General features: G+C 41.1%; 1 protein-coding gene across 2 annotated transcripts in view; it reads left to right on the top strand.

Annotated features, from left to right (window-relative positions):
• LOC132392507 (dipeptidyl peptidase 4-like) overlaps positions 1-14,973 on the top strand; it is a 206,413-nt gene that overhangs the window by 47,360 nt on the left and 144,080 nt on the right. Inside the window, exon 4 of one of the 2 annotated variants that reach the window (XM_059966451.1) lies at positions 5,030-5,116. The exons of the other annotated variant lie outside the window; for it this stretch is intronic. Within the exon in view, the coding sequence (XP_059822434.1) occupies positions 5,030-5,116 (87 nt within the window). The remainder of the gene's footprint in view (positions 1-5,029; positions 5,117-14,973) is intronic. 2 annotated transcript variants of the gene reach the window in all.

Raw genomic sequence — 14,973 nt, forward strand, 5'->3', positions numbered from 1 at the left:
CTTAACCTGGTAAGCAGCCTCATGTGTGGCACCTTGTCAAAGGCCTCCTGAAAATCCAAATATACAACATCCACTGCATCCCCTTTATCTATCCTATTTTTAATCTCCTCAAAGAATTTCAACAGGTTCATCAGTCATGATTTTCCCAGAAGGAAACCACACTGATTCTGTATTATCTTGTCCTGTGTCACCAAGTACTCCATCACCTCATCCTTAACAATTGACTCTAACATCTTCCCAACCACTGAGGTCAGGCTAACTGGTCTATAATTTCCTTTCTGCTGCCTTCCTCCTTTCGTAAAGAGTGGAGTGAGATTTGCAATTTTCCAGTCCTCTGGCAGAGTCCAAAAATTTTTGAAAGATGATTGCCATTGCCTCCACAATCTCTAATGCTACCTCTTTCAGAGCCCTGGGGTGCATTTTCATACACTATACTGATATCCTCTTTTTATACAAAGAGTGGTGTTTCTGAGTGACTTCTCAAATGACCATGTTACTCTATTTAAATCAGTTCTTCCACAGATTGTACTGTGGAATGCAATCATAATCACTTAATAACTTCAATATTCTCTTGCATTGCTCTTACTAGAGTTAATCCCTTTATTTGATACTTCTGATCTTATCTCCCTTTCCTTGTGCCACCTCTTATACTGCTTGAATTGGCTATTATTTGAACATCTGCTTTGTATAATGACAGATTTGCTAGGTGGATTCAATTCTTTCTCTTTCTCTCTCAGCTACAGTGTGGTGCAGAAGTCTTAGGCCAGGGTGCCCACATACTTTAGCACAGTACTGTGTCTGTCAACGTGGAGCAGAGGGCAAGTTTGCAAATCTAGTGGAAGCAAAAGAGGTTGGGAATGGTGATGGTGGAGCGCCGCTGGAGGAGTGTGGAACGGATGGTAGAAGTCCCAGGGTTGGGGGGAGTGCGGATGCAGACACACCCCCGCCCTAAGACACCAGGCAAGGTCATTTGCTTCCAAACATTCATCATTACAGAATGTCACTCTGATGCTTCCCTCTCTCTTCTCTCTTCCTTTCCACTTTCCCAGCCATAGTACCGCTCTCCCTGCCCCCCTTCCCACTCTCAGTCCACAAAAGAGACCCAAATCAGTATCAGGTTTATCCTACTCACATGTGTCATAGAATGTGTTTCTTTATGCAGCAGTGGCACTGTGCAATGCGTCAATTACTACAGCACTGCGCAAAGTCTTGGGTACCCTAACTATATATACGTGGTTCTCTTGATACTGTATGACTTTGGACCAGTCCTAGGCAGTAAGGAACAGGAAGATATTGAAAATGAATACATGGTTTAAGAGTTGATTGAGCAGGAAGGACTTCAGATTTCAGGTTTAGTAAGTTCACTTCTGGCAAAGGTGGATCCATACAAGCTGGATACCACAAGGGTCCAACATTCTTGCAGAAAGATTTCTTAATGCTTTTGAAACCATTTTGACAGAAGCTGGATACAGAGTCCCATTGTGGCAAGCTGCAGTTAAAGACAGAAGGTAACTTAATCAGTCCAGTAGGCAGAGCAGGCAAGCATGTGGAAAGGCATATGGGAGGAACACAAGGTCAAATTCTGAATCAGATCCAGTTTTATTATCAGTGACAGATGACATAGAATTTGTAGTTTTGCAGCATCAGTACAGTGGAGAGAAAAATCTAAAATACAGAAGATTAAAAAAAAGTAGTGTGGATTGGTCAGAAACCCTTTAGAAATCTGATGGCAGAGGGGAAGAAACTGTTCCTATAATCACTGAGTATAGGTTTTCAGGCTGCTGTATCTCCTCCATGATGATAGAAATGAGAAGATGGCATGAGCTGAATGGTGAAGATCCTGAAAGATGAAGTCCACCTTCTCAGCCACTGTCTCATGAAGATGTCCATGATGCTAAGGAGGGTTGTGCCCACGATGGAACTAAGTGAGTCTGCAGCCTCCTGCCAGGCTGTGTGACAACTTATAAGAATCTTCAGTGACATACAAAAGCTCCTCAAGCTCCTAACAAAGTGGCATACCTTCTCCATGATTGCATTGATTGGGGCCAGAAGAGATCCTGTAAGATCTGGGAGCAGAATTAGGGCATATGGCCCTTTGAGTCTTCTCCGCCATTCCATCATGGCTGATTAATTTATTATCCTTCTCAATCCCATTCTCCTGCCTTCTCCCCATAAACTTTGATCCCCTAATTAATCAAGGGCCTATCAACCATCCATTAAATATACCCAATGACTTGGCCTCACAATGAATTCCATAGATTCCCTATCCTCTGGCTAAAGAAATTTTTCTTCATCTCTGTTCTGAATAGACATTCCCCAATTCTGAGGCTGTGCTCTCTGGACCTAGACTTAACTATTGTAGGAAACATCCAGTCCACATTCACTCTATCTGGGCCTTTCAATATTTGATAGGGTTATAAGTTTCAGTTTTTTCCCTTCCTTCTGAAAGAATGACAATGAATTTTGCAGTTTTCCAGTCCTCAGGAGCCAGTCCAAAATCCAGTGATTTGTGGAAGATCATCACTAATGCCTCCACGATCTCTTCAACTACAAATTTCAGTACCCTGGGGTGTAGTCCATCTGGTCCAAGTAATTATCTGCCCTCAGAATTTTTTGCTTCCCAAGAAATTCGTTGAGTGGTGTCACAGCAACAACCTTGCACTTGGTGTCAGCAAGACTATAGAGATGATTGTGGTCTTCAGAAAAGTTATGATGAATGAACACAAACCTATCCTCATAGAGGGATCAGAACTGGAGGGACTGAGCAATCTTTGTTATTGATCTGGGTGTCACGATCTTTGAGGACCTTACCTACATGAAGCATATTAGCGCAGCTAGAAAGAAGGCAAAATAGCAGCTCAACTTCATTAGAGGAGTTTGAGGAGATTTAGTTTGTCAACTAAAACACTTGAAAACTACAAATGTGCTGTGGAGAGCATTCTGACTGGCTGCATCGCTGTCTGGTATGGGGATGGGGGCTGAATGAATTAAGTTGCAGGAACTTGTGAAATTAGTCAGCTCCATCATGGGTGCTGACCGTAATATTCAAGACACCTTCAAGGAGTGGTCCTTAGGAAGGCAGTGTCCATCATCAAGGACCCCCACCACCCAGGGCATGCCTTCTTTTCATCATTACCATCAAGAAGAAGGTACAGAAGCCTGAAGGTTCACCTTCAGTGATTTAGGAACAGTTTATTCCCCTCCACCATCCAGTTTTTAAATGGACATTAGACCCATCAACAGCTCACCACTTTTTAAAATTTTTTGGGTTTTTTTTGCACTACTTATTTTTAACTTAACTATTTAATAGACATATATGTACTTACTGTAATTCAGTATTTCTTTTCTCTGTATATTTATTTATCAATTATTTCATTGTGCTGCCGCCGTTAATCCCACACCATATACTGGTGATGTTAAAAGTAATTCTGATTCTGACATTCTCCTTGGTAATTGCAATGACACCAACTTCTGACCCCTGATGCTCTCATCTTTCTGGTGTTCTACTCATGTCTTCCAGTGAAGACTGACAGAAAATACTTATTAAGTTCATCTGCTATTTCTTTGTCCCCCATTACTACCTCTCCAGCATTATGCTACAGTGCATTATCCACTCTCGTTTCTATTTTACGCTTAATACATCTGAGAAAGCTTTTTGTATCTGCCTTCATATTGTTGGCTAGCTTACCTTCATATTTTATATTTGCTCTCTTTTCTATAGGTCATATCTTCCCCATAAGAGATCCCAAGGTTCCAGAAATCTGATGCCCTGCCCCACACCGATTTTTCAGCCATGCATTCATCTGCCTAATCATCCCATTCTTGCTCTCACTGGCACATGGCACAGGCAGCAACCCAGAGATCACTCCACTAGAGGTCCCGCTTTTCAGCTTTCTGCCAAATTCACTAAATTCTCTCTACAGGACCTATTTCCTTTTCCTACCTATATTATTGCTACTGATATGTACCACGAGATCCGGCTGTTCATCCTTCTCCTTTAGAATACAATGGACTCAATGCGAGACATCCCTGACTGTGTGCAGCAGGCCAGATGTGACACTCTGAAGACTTCATCCAGTATAAAGTCTTCAAACTTGCAAATATGCCAAGCTTTATGCTAGTGGTAATTGATTAGACTCCCTAGGTCTCTGACCTTCTACAATGATGGATTCATATTTCCTTCTTGTCTCTCTTGCTTCACAATGGACCAAAGATTGAAATACTCCCAAAGCACAAGAGTCCTGATTGAAGATTTTCATAGGTGATAATAGGCCAGAATTTCTTCAGAATTTCTTATGATATACCTTGACTTGGGGTTGTGTAATTACAGTAACAGCAGAAATAATATCACCTTTTCCTCTTTATCTATACTGAAACTGCCTTTTGGGTCAACTTGCTGATATTCTAGCAGACCTTGTGATAGTTCAGGTTCCTCAATACAGTGCCCGTCTCATTGGTCTACCTGTCAATGGCTCCTGGTCTTCATCTCCCAAATGCAATACCTATCTGGCCGAGAGGTCTTAACTAAAGGTAAAATACTGCCAGCCACTAGCATTCTAATCACAGTTTTTCTTTTGAGCTAATTTTAAGTCTCATACCCCCTCCTTCTCTCCTAGCCTGAATTTTGACAGGCAGAAGAGATTCTCCAAATTTTGGAAAACCATGGATGCCACCTGACCTGCTGAGTTCTTGTAGCATTTTGTATGTGTTAAATAAGACCTCTAGGTATTTCCCGAAGTTATGTCTGGCTTCCTTGTCAGAGGTTTAATATAGTTTTAATTACAAAGTCAATGATCAGAAAATTGAATGATATGTTGGGTTTTACCATGAAAGGATTCAATAGAGGAATAAATATGTTTTACTGCAATTAAAGGAAACCTTGGCCATGTTGTAACTGGATATGAAGTGGACTGTTTCCAAGGGTGGTGTGCTTGCCTTGTGAGGGGAGAATGTATAGGGTTTGTGGAATAATCTCTAGAGTTCAAAGGAATGAGGGCCAATCTTACTGAAATTTGCAAAATTCTTCTAGGGCTTGACAAGGATATACTGCATGCAAGAAGTATCAGTTCCCTGACTGAGTCGTCTAAGGACAGGGGTCACAATCTCAAAATAAGAGGTAGGATGCTTAATTATGAGATGATGAGAAATTTCTTCAAACTGAGAGTTGAGAATGGAAACATACAAAACCCACAGCACAATACAGGACTTACCTTAGAAATTACCTAGGGTTACCCATAGCCCTCTATTCTTCTGGGCTTCATGTACTTGTCCAGGAGTCTCTTAAAAGACCCTATCATATCCGCCTCCACCACCGTTTCCGGCAGCCCATTCCACACACTCACCACTCTCTGCATAATAAACTTACCCCTGACATCTCCTCTGTACCTACTTCCAAGCACCTTAAAACTGTGCCCTCTTGTGTTAGCCATTTCAGCCCTGGGAAAAAGCCTCTGACTATCCACACAATCAATGCTTCTCATCATCTTATTCACCTCTATCAGGTCACCTCTCACCCTCCATCGCTCCAAGGAGAAAAGGCCGAGTTCACTCAACCTATTCTCATAAGGCATGCTCCCCAATCCAGGCAACATCCTTGTAAATCTCCTCTGCACCCTTTCTATGGCTTCCACATCCTTCCTGTAGTGAGGCGTCCAGAACTGCGCACAGTAATCCAAGATTCTCCAGAATTCTTTATGAGAGGACTGTGGAGACTCAGTCATTTAATTTATTCCAAACAGAGATCAAAAAAATTCTGGGAATCACAGATTGTGGTGATATTGCAGGAAAAAGATGTAAAAACAGATAATTAACCATAATCTTGTTGAGTGTTGGATAAGCTTAAAGGGTGAAAAAGCCCAGTGTTGCTCTATTTTGATGTTTTTGAGTGAACTTCATGGTGAACGTCTTGTTACCGTATCAGGCTATGATGCTTCTGATGAGATGCTGTATAGTGTATCTATAAATATTGATGAGGGTCACAGAGGACTTTCTGAATTTCCTTCGCCTTCTGAAGAAGTACAGGCCCTGGTGTGCTTTCTTGGTCATAGTGTCTACATGGTTGGACAAGGACAAGCTATGGGTGATATTTACACATAGGAATTTGAAGCTCTTGGCCATCTCACCCCATCACCATTGATGCAAATAGGGACATGTATTCAACTCCATATACTGAAACTTTTTTGTTTTGTTGACATTGAGGAGAAGCTTCTTGTCTTGAAATGGCAGTCAGCTTTCTGTGTAATTTGTCTTATCATTGTTTGAGATCTGACCCACTGTGGTGGGGTCATCTATGAACTAGTAGACAGAGTTAGTGCAAAATCCAACCATTTAGTCATAGGTGTGTACAAAGTAAAGGTAGGATCAGAGAAAGTTTGTTTATGGGCCATTAGTATTGTGAAAATTGTGGCAGATGTGTTGCTACCTATCCTAATTGATTGTGGTCTATTGGTCAGGATGTCGAGAATCCAGTTGCAGAGAGAGGTGTCATGTCCTAGGTCTAGGAGTGTGGAAATGAGTTAGCTTGGATTATCAATATTGAATGTGGAACTATTGTAATGTATGGATCTATTTCTTTCGGAGCAATGACTTAGCGCTATGTCTGTTGGGTCCAAGAAAAAGTTTGCAGATAGTGTCAGGTCAAGGCCAAATAGAGAAAGTGTGCAAGGCAGACAAAAAGCACAATCAAAGGGAAATACAACACTGAGTAGAGAGTTTCAAACACAAACCTAAGCAAAGGCATCAAGTAACTAAATATGAACCAGAATCAGACACCACAGTGTCTGACAACCGTGAGCTGACATGCTGAGAACTGCATAGCATTACTGAAGCAGATCACAAAATCATATGAATCTCAATAGATGTGTCTGGTGTAAAACTGAAAATGGATATGGACACAGAGTCAGCTTTGTCTATAATTTCGGAAACTGACTGCAACAGATTTTTCTAAGCTATCATTTGAGAATGCCTCAATATGCTAAGGACCTACACAGGAGAAAAACTGTCTCCCAAAGGCAAACTGAAAGTGAATGTGATGTATGGACACCAACACAGCAATTAGAACTTTGTGTTGAAAAGTGGAGCAAGGCCAACAATTTTTGAACAAGAATGGTTGAGAAAAATCCAACTAGACTGGTACACAATCAATGCTCTCAATGTGTCATCAACAAGCAACTGCGCCCCATATATTACCACTCAACAGAGTCTGTCACAGCTGCTTAATGCTAATGAGAAGGAGTTGGTGAAAAGGATTGGTAAACTCAAAGGCACGAAGGCCAGAATTGAACTGAATGAAACAACAACACCAAGATTCCATAAAGTACATCCAAAGCCTTATGCGCTCTGTGCTAAAGTGGATGCTGAACTACAGGACTTGGAGGTATCTGGAACATTCTCAAAGGTTGAGTGTAGTGATTTAGTCATGCCCGTTGTCCCAGTGATCAAGAAAGGGAAGGCCAGAGCCATTCACATATGTGAGGACATCAAAGTGAGCATCAACCTTGTGCTGCCACACACAGACATTTTTGCATCTTTGGCAGGTGGGGAGAGATTTACAAAGATCGACTTGTCAGAAGCCTATCTGCAAATGGGGATCAAGAAGTCATGCAGGAAATTCCTCAGAATCAACATTCACAAGGGACTGTTCCAGTATAATCGTCTTGTCTTTTGCATCACATCAGCTCCAGCAATTTGGCAAAGAGCAATGGGCCAAGTGCTCCAAGATATCCCAGGAACACAATGTTACCTTGATGAATCATTGTGTCTGGCAAGAATGATGAAGAGCACCTCCAGAACCTTGGCAAAGTGATTACCAAGGCTGAGTGAGTATGGACTCTGCGCAAAAAGAGAGAAATGTGAATTTCTCAAGAATGAAATCTCATACAGTGGCCATGTCATTAACAAGCAGGGCTTATATAAGTCACAAGAGAAGACTGAAGCAGTTCTACAGGCACCCAAACCAGAAAATGCATCACAACTCAGGTCATACTTGGGCCTCATAAACTACTATCACCAGTTTCTCCCAAACATTGCTACAGTGCTGTATCAATTGATCACACTGTTACAGACAGGAGCAATGCGGGAATGGTCAGAAAGATGTGAAAACGCATTCAAGGAAGCAAACAGACTAATAACATCAGATGAACTGCTTACCCATTATGATCCCTCTCTGCCCATCAGACTGGTGTGTGATACATCCCCTTGTAGCATTGGTGCCATTTTGTCAAACACAATGAAAGATCGATCTGAATGTCTGATTGTGTTTGCTTTAAGATCGCTGACAAGAGCAGATCGCAGCTATGCACAGATTGACCGAGAGACTCTTAGTCTAGTATGGGGAATAAAGAAGTTCCACCACTACGTCAATGGATAAAAGTTTATGCTAGTAACTGATCACTGGCCCCTTGTGGCCATTTTCAATCCCACCAAGGGAATTCCAAAGATGACTGCTACCCAGTTACAATGTTGGGCACTGTTCCTAGGAACACACTCTTATGACATAGAGTTCAAGGGTGTCAAACAACACAGCAACACTGATGGCTTGTCACGTCTTCCACTGTTGGCAACTGAAGAAGAAAAGTCTTCATACTGTGACCCAGAAGTATTCTACACATCATTAGTGGACCAGTTGCCGGTAACAAATTCTGAAATACAAAGAGAGGCAAGGAATGAACTAACATTGTCAAAAGTCTGTGATACCATCATGCAAGAATGGCCAGCTCATGGTATCCCTATGTTCCCAAAGTTCTCTGAGACGAGACCAGCTGTTGGTATGTCAAAGAACTGCAATGTGAGGATCTCGTGTTGTGATTCCCTCTCAACTGTGCAAGAGAATGTTGGAGAATTTGCATGAAGGACACCTGGGTATGGTCAAGATGAAGAGTCTCACCCGGAGATACGTGTGGTGGTCGGTAATAGATAGACAGATGGAAGACTGTCTTTGACAAGACACCTGCCAAACCTGATGCCACTCCACAGGTCGAGAGGTGCTGTCCTGAAAGAAACAGAGCACCACGCAAAAGACTGAATCTTTGGTATAGTGCTTAGTTATGGATTGTTATTGTGAAAGCATTTTTATTTGGAAATGGACAGGGAAATTGAATGCTTTGTAATATTACAGTTTTATATTGCATTAATAGGATGAGGAAGTGTAACGTATGGACCTATTTCTTTTAGAGCAATGACTCCCCTTAGCACTACGTATGAACTGATAACTCAGCTATGCACATTGATCTGTTGTCTACGCATGCTCATTGATCTCTTTCTCTTTCTTTCTCTTTCTCTGTCTCTCTCCCTCTCCCCACCTGCAATGCGAATGCACCAGTTAAAGCCATCCCCTGCATGCCTGCTTTTATTTATTTGATATGTAGTTGCACAGACACAATAACTATAGTCAATACATAGGAGTTTGTCATAGGTATCTGTTATCCAGATGTTTCAGGGATGCGTGTATGAACAGGGAGGTGGCATCCACTGTGGACCTCTTTCAACAGTGTGTGAATTGCTGTGAGTCAAGGTTGCCTGGAGCTGACGTGCAGGATCAGTATCTCAAAGCGCTTCATGATTGTGAACGTCAGAGCCAAAGGGATATTAACTTAATTTTCTTTAGCACCAGGATGATAGTGGTCTTAAAGCAGGTGAGAACTTCAAACTGAAGAAGGGAGGGGATAAAGATGTCTGCATATACCATACTTCAGGTAGCTGGATCTGAGGACAGAGTCGGAGGACACATCTGGTCCAGATGTGTATGCACTCACAGGAAGGCTGATCAATGGTGGTTGTGACTATGCCAGAGCCAGTAGTGCAACTTTATTCCCTTTCTGTTCTAAATGATGCACAGAATGCTTTGAGCTCTTTAGGGAGGGTTACTTTGTTTCTAGCAATGCTGCCTGACTTCATTTTGTAATCTATTATAGCACGCAAGGCTTGCCACAACTGACAGCCAGTATGGGCCCCTCTTTATCTTACAAAAGCCTTAAAATCACAAACAGGAGAAAATCTCCGGATGCTGGAAATCCAAGCAGCACACACAAAGTGCTGGAGAAAGTCAGCAGGCCAGGCAGCAGCTATGGAAAAGAGTACAGTCAACATTTTGAAACCCTTTGGCAGGACTGTCTGTGTTATAAAAGCATTACCTCAGTTTCCTGAAAAAGTCGGAACAAACGATTTGGATGCCACTAACATAGACCTCACTAGGGTGTGGATCTCTCAGTTCATATGTGGTTTCTGATTGGTGAACATTCAGATTGATCTCTTTGGTAGACAGTCCTCAACAATCTTGCTGATGAAGTTAGTGGAGGTGAAGATTGAAATAAAGCTCCAGGCTAAACAATGATGTACCAAGCTCTGCTCAAATCTTCTGCACTGGCTTGACTTCCTTCTCTGCTGCCTAACTTTGATTTTCACCAATTATTTTATTTTACCAATTTTCTCCTGAAATTATACCTTAGATATATTGCCCTCATCTGTCACCAAGTGTCTATTGCTTAGTTTTTATGGTAAATGCCCAGAAGCGTCATCTTCATTGAGTACATCAGTTTGAGTTTGACTTTCTTCCCTTGATTCACAACTCAAACACCTAACAGATGGTGGAATCTAAAATAAAAATAGGAAGTGCTGGAGATACCCAGTCAAATCATCTACGTCCCCAGACACCAGAGGATCCTATATCTTTTTTATGCCATGGACCAATACCAAGGGGTCTGCGAACCTCAGACTGGGAACACCTGCCCCAACTTAAAGCCATCAATCTCCTTCCTCTCCTTCCTTTCTGCTGTCTGTATGTCTGGAGTGAACTGCCAAGGATAGGCAGATTCAATTGTGGTACTTAGAGGAAATCTGCCAGGAAAGAAAGTTGCAAGACTACAAAAAGGAGTGTAAGAGTGAGCTTAATTGGATCACTCTGAGTGGTCAAAATATACACGGCTGACTGAATGGCCTCCTACCTTATAATAAACATTCTGTGAGTTTCTGAAGTTAAAATATGCTAGCTCCCAAAATGATAACTGTTTCCCAAAAGAGATTTGAGTGATGACACCACATGAGTCAGTGAAAGATTTTATTCCGGCATGAGCTGGGGAAAACTTAGTGACGCAGAGGAACGTCTCAAAGATGCTGATTTTACAACACACATTGTTGTTATCTTCTTACTTTCAGCGGAATATTTTACAACTGTCTTAGTATTGCCAACTGAATTATGCTCACCTAACGTAATTAGATCACCCTGTTATCTCAGCTGTCAGCCTTGAGCCTGATATTTTCCATGGTAACTTAAAGACTTTTTCTGGCCTTCAATTTCTCTTATCTTCTTCCTCTATATAACTGTATGTAAAATACTGACACAAACTGTTAAGGTTTTTATTGCTAGTTTCTGACCTATCGTTGATGGAAGTACCTTTGGTCAGTTACCTGAAGGAGAACATATTACAATGCTTGCAAAAGATTTAATATCAGCAATTATGGTGTAAGCCCCATTACCAACTTCAGTGCAATTTAAGTTAGAACACCCACAAAATATCTTTTCAAAATGAATTAACAGTTTATGTAATTGTCCAATATCCTTACAAATGGGAAGTGATGACTGCATTGCATGAACAACACTAGAATCAAGGGCCGATGATTATTGAGAAAAAGACTATTGTTTGTTCAAAATGCATAAACTTTAAGCACAAAATCTACAGTGCTTTTTTTTGGCATGGGATGGAGGGATAAACTGCTCTAGTAAATTAACTTTACAAGGATCAAACATCAACTTTAATTGCCATATGCATTCACCGGTATTGGGAAATTGCTGTGGTATGTTGGTGTTAATTTCTCGCTTGCTTGGGCCCTTAGTTTCCAGTGGAGCACAGACCATCAATGACCTCCTGTCTTCATCATCCTCTGAAGTCAATGGAATAGTTGGAGATCATGAGTGCTTTGGCAATCCATTGTATCCACTGTGTAGAGAATTGGCCTAAACAGCTTCACCTGCTGGCCAGCTGGCTGGCCTTACCCATATCCACTTCTTACAAAGGGGGTTTAGGGTTGGAACTTTGAGAACCATGTTGGTGTTACATGCAACAAAAAATGACAACATTCGACTATTATAAGGAATAAAGAATTATGTAAAAAATAAAGTTAGAAGAACAGATATGGAATACAGATACTTATGTATTGCCTGCAATATTGGGAAGGTTTAGCAATTTTTTTAGTACTTTTAAATGTTTCCCATTAAAATTGTCTGTGCAGATCACTGCTACCTCCCTCTGGTTCTGCACAGAAGAGTTTCAGATATATTTTGGAATTCTTCACTCCAGCTGCTTTCCTGCCCTCAGCAGGCTCAATACTCTCCTATGGGACCACCCTTGCCATAAATTGATGATATATGTCATGCAGAAAGCCAGTAGTGCAACTTCTGCAGTGTAAGTTTATGGGCAGCAATAAAGGAATGGGCGAGATTTATATTTTGTAACTGCAAAACATTAAACTAATTGGAAGAAAAATGAGTGAGCAAGGTCATGTGAGTCTAACTTCTGTTTTTACTTTAAGAGAAGCACTCGCGTATCATTTGTTAGTGTGATGATGTCTGCAATTAATATATTTTTACATAGAACCCATAATGAATTATTTAAACAAATAAATAATGCTTAATCAGCAACATATTTACAATATCACTCAAATATTTGTAATTTTCTGTCATGTCCAATGATGACGGGAAACCTGTGCGGGAGAGTTTTTAAACTGGAAAAGCCATTATACTGGGGCAGTTCCAATCTCTCGACCTCGGAAGTCCGGGTCCAGTGGTACAAACAAGTGTCACAAACTAGGGTCATCCCCGGTTGCAGCGGATGACCATGATGTCTCCTGTGCCTTGTCATGCCCTTTGCTCTCCAGAGGGCGTTACAGAACCATCTTCCTGGCCGTTGGATCTCATTGCAGAGTTTGCATTCTAAGAGATAAGGTTCAAAGATTCATTTATTCTCAATGCATACAACTCTGAAATTTTCCTTCTCTGGGTAGCCACGAAACCGAGGTGGAAAAGTAACAGTACAATCATCAACCCCCCAAATCCCCTCTCCCTGCATAAAAGATGAATAAAAACAGAACAGATGTATTGACCCCAAATCCCCTTACCCCCACACACAAAAAAAGGGGAGGATCAGGCGAAAAACACAGAATATAAAAATGATGACTGAAAGGAAGTCTACAGTCCAAGCAGGTCTTAAAAGCAGAAAACTTGGGGAACATTCTGAGGGCACAGTGGTGGCCTCTCTCCTCTCAGAGAAAACCAAACAATGATCAAAAGGCAGTCTTCCCTCTCTGGATGCAGAGCGATCTCACAAGCAATCCAGAAAAAAAGATCAAAGGACAGGCATGTCCCACACAAGTATTACTGAAATATTAAATTCACATCAGCAAGCATCTATCTGTTGGTTTAACTACCAAGTCTGTTTGCTGATGGTGATTCTGCAGTACTAAGTCAAGAACCATTATTAAGGACTGAGTAGAACAGTTTGAACTGGCAGGCCAGCTGCTATAATCAACAACAGAGGATCTTAGCCCATAACAGAGGAATAAAATGGAATACAAAATTAGAGCCAAAGCTTTAAGAATGAGATCAGAAATAGGTTTTCCTCATCATGGGAAATGGAAACTTGGAATGTTCTCCCCAAAAAAGCTGTAATGCTGGAGGAATTAAAGTTTTGAGGTTTGGAATCAAAAGTGCTTTAGTTCAGTAAGATTACTGAGGGATACACAGCAATACAGCAGTGATGTACAGATCTAAAATAAGGGCAGAGAAGGCTTGAGTGTATTCATATCCTGCTGCCATCCCTTTGGAGGAATGTTGGTTTCTGTGATCAGGTTGGTTTGAAAGTTAGGATGGGATGGAGTTGGGGGTAAATGTGAAAGAAGTGATGATGAATAAGGAATTCCAAGGTAACTTTTGTGGTCAGTCCTGACGTGTTGTCCCAAGTGCTTTTTTGAGAAAACCAGGTTGTTGATTTTGATCAAAAGTGCATTAGAGTGATACAAAAAAAAACAGGAGTCTTGCAATTTAATGGAATAGATGGAATTTCCAATCTTCTAGTAATTTACCTGTGAAACCAAGAGCAGACTAGTATTAGCTGAAGACTGAAGAGTTCCCAGATGGATCTATGAATGAATATTGCAGCATCTCTGCAAGTAATTCTTATGAGACATTTCTTAGAAAATGTAGTGATGGATCTATAGCCAGTGGACATCTGTAACTTTTGTAATTCCACTCCTGTAGTTCACATGCTTGGATGGACTCTCCAATTCTGTACTGTTAAATCCGTGAGGACCTGTGGAGGCTGCGGTATGTTGTGATCCAAAGGATGATCACAATTTTCCAACAGCCAGAGTCTCAGAAACATCACCAAGCTGCTCTTTAGGTTTTGCAGGGAGGTCGGTGGTGGGTGGAAGCTCAAATGCAGTACAGTACTGAACAAAAAATCTTAAGCACATGTAAAAAGAAATCTGTAAAGTGAAGATGTTTTCAAAAATAAGGAAATGAAAAGAAAATTACTATAAAGAGCAGTAAGCAATAAAAACTAAATCAAATCAATATTTGGTGTGACTACCCTCTGAATTTAAAGCTGCATCAATTCTCTTAAGTACACTGTCATGCAGTTTTTTTTTAAACAGAATCAGTTGGTAGGTTGTCCTAAGAATCTTGGAGAACTTGCCACAGTTCTTCTGCAGACTTTGGCTGTCTTGCTTCTGTCTCTCCAAGCATTCCCAGACAGACTCAATGATGTTGAGATCAGGGCATCTGAAACCATACAAAAAAATCTAGGGTGCCTAAGACTTTTGCGTAGTATTGTATGATCAGACACATTTTGTGTACTGAGAGAAGATACTGTATACAGTATTTCCTCACTATTTCTGAAAAGCAGTGCCTTGGGAGGATGTGATTGTCACAGTTCGATGGCAGACATTTTTACCATACTGCATCTGTTGGACATGTTTTACCAG

The sequence above is a fragment of the Hypanus sabinus genome, chromosome 4, assembly GCF_030144855.1.
Source record: "Hypanus sabinus isolate sHypSab1 chromosome 4, sHypSab1.hap1, whole genome shotgun sequence".
Classification (NCBI taxonomy): Eukaryota; Metazoa; Chordata; class Chondrichthyes; order Myliobatiformes; family Dasyatidae; genus Hypanus; species Hypanus sabinus.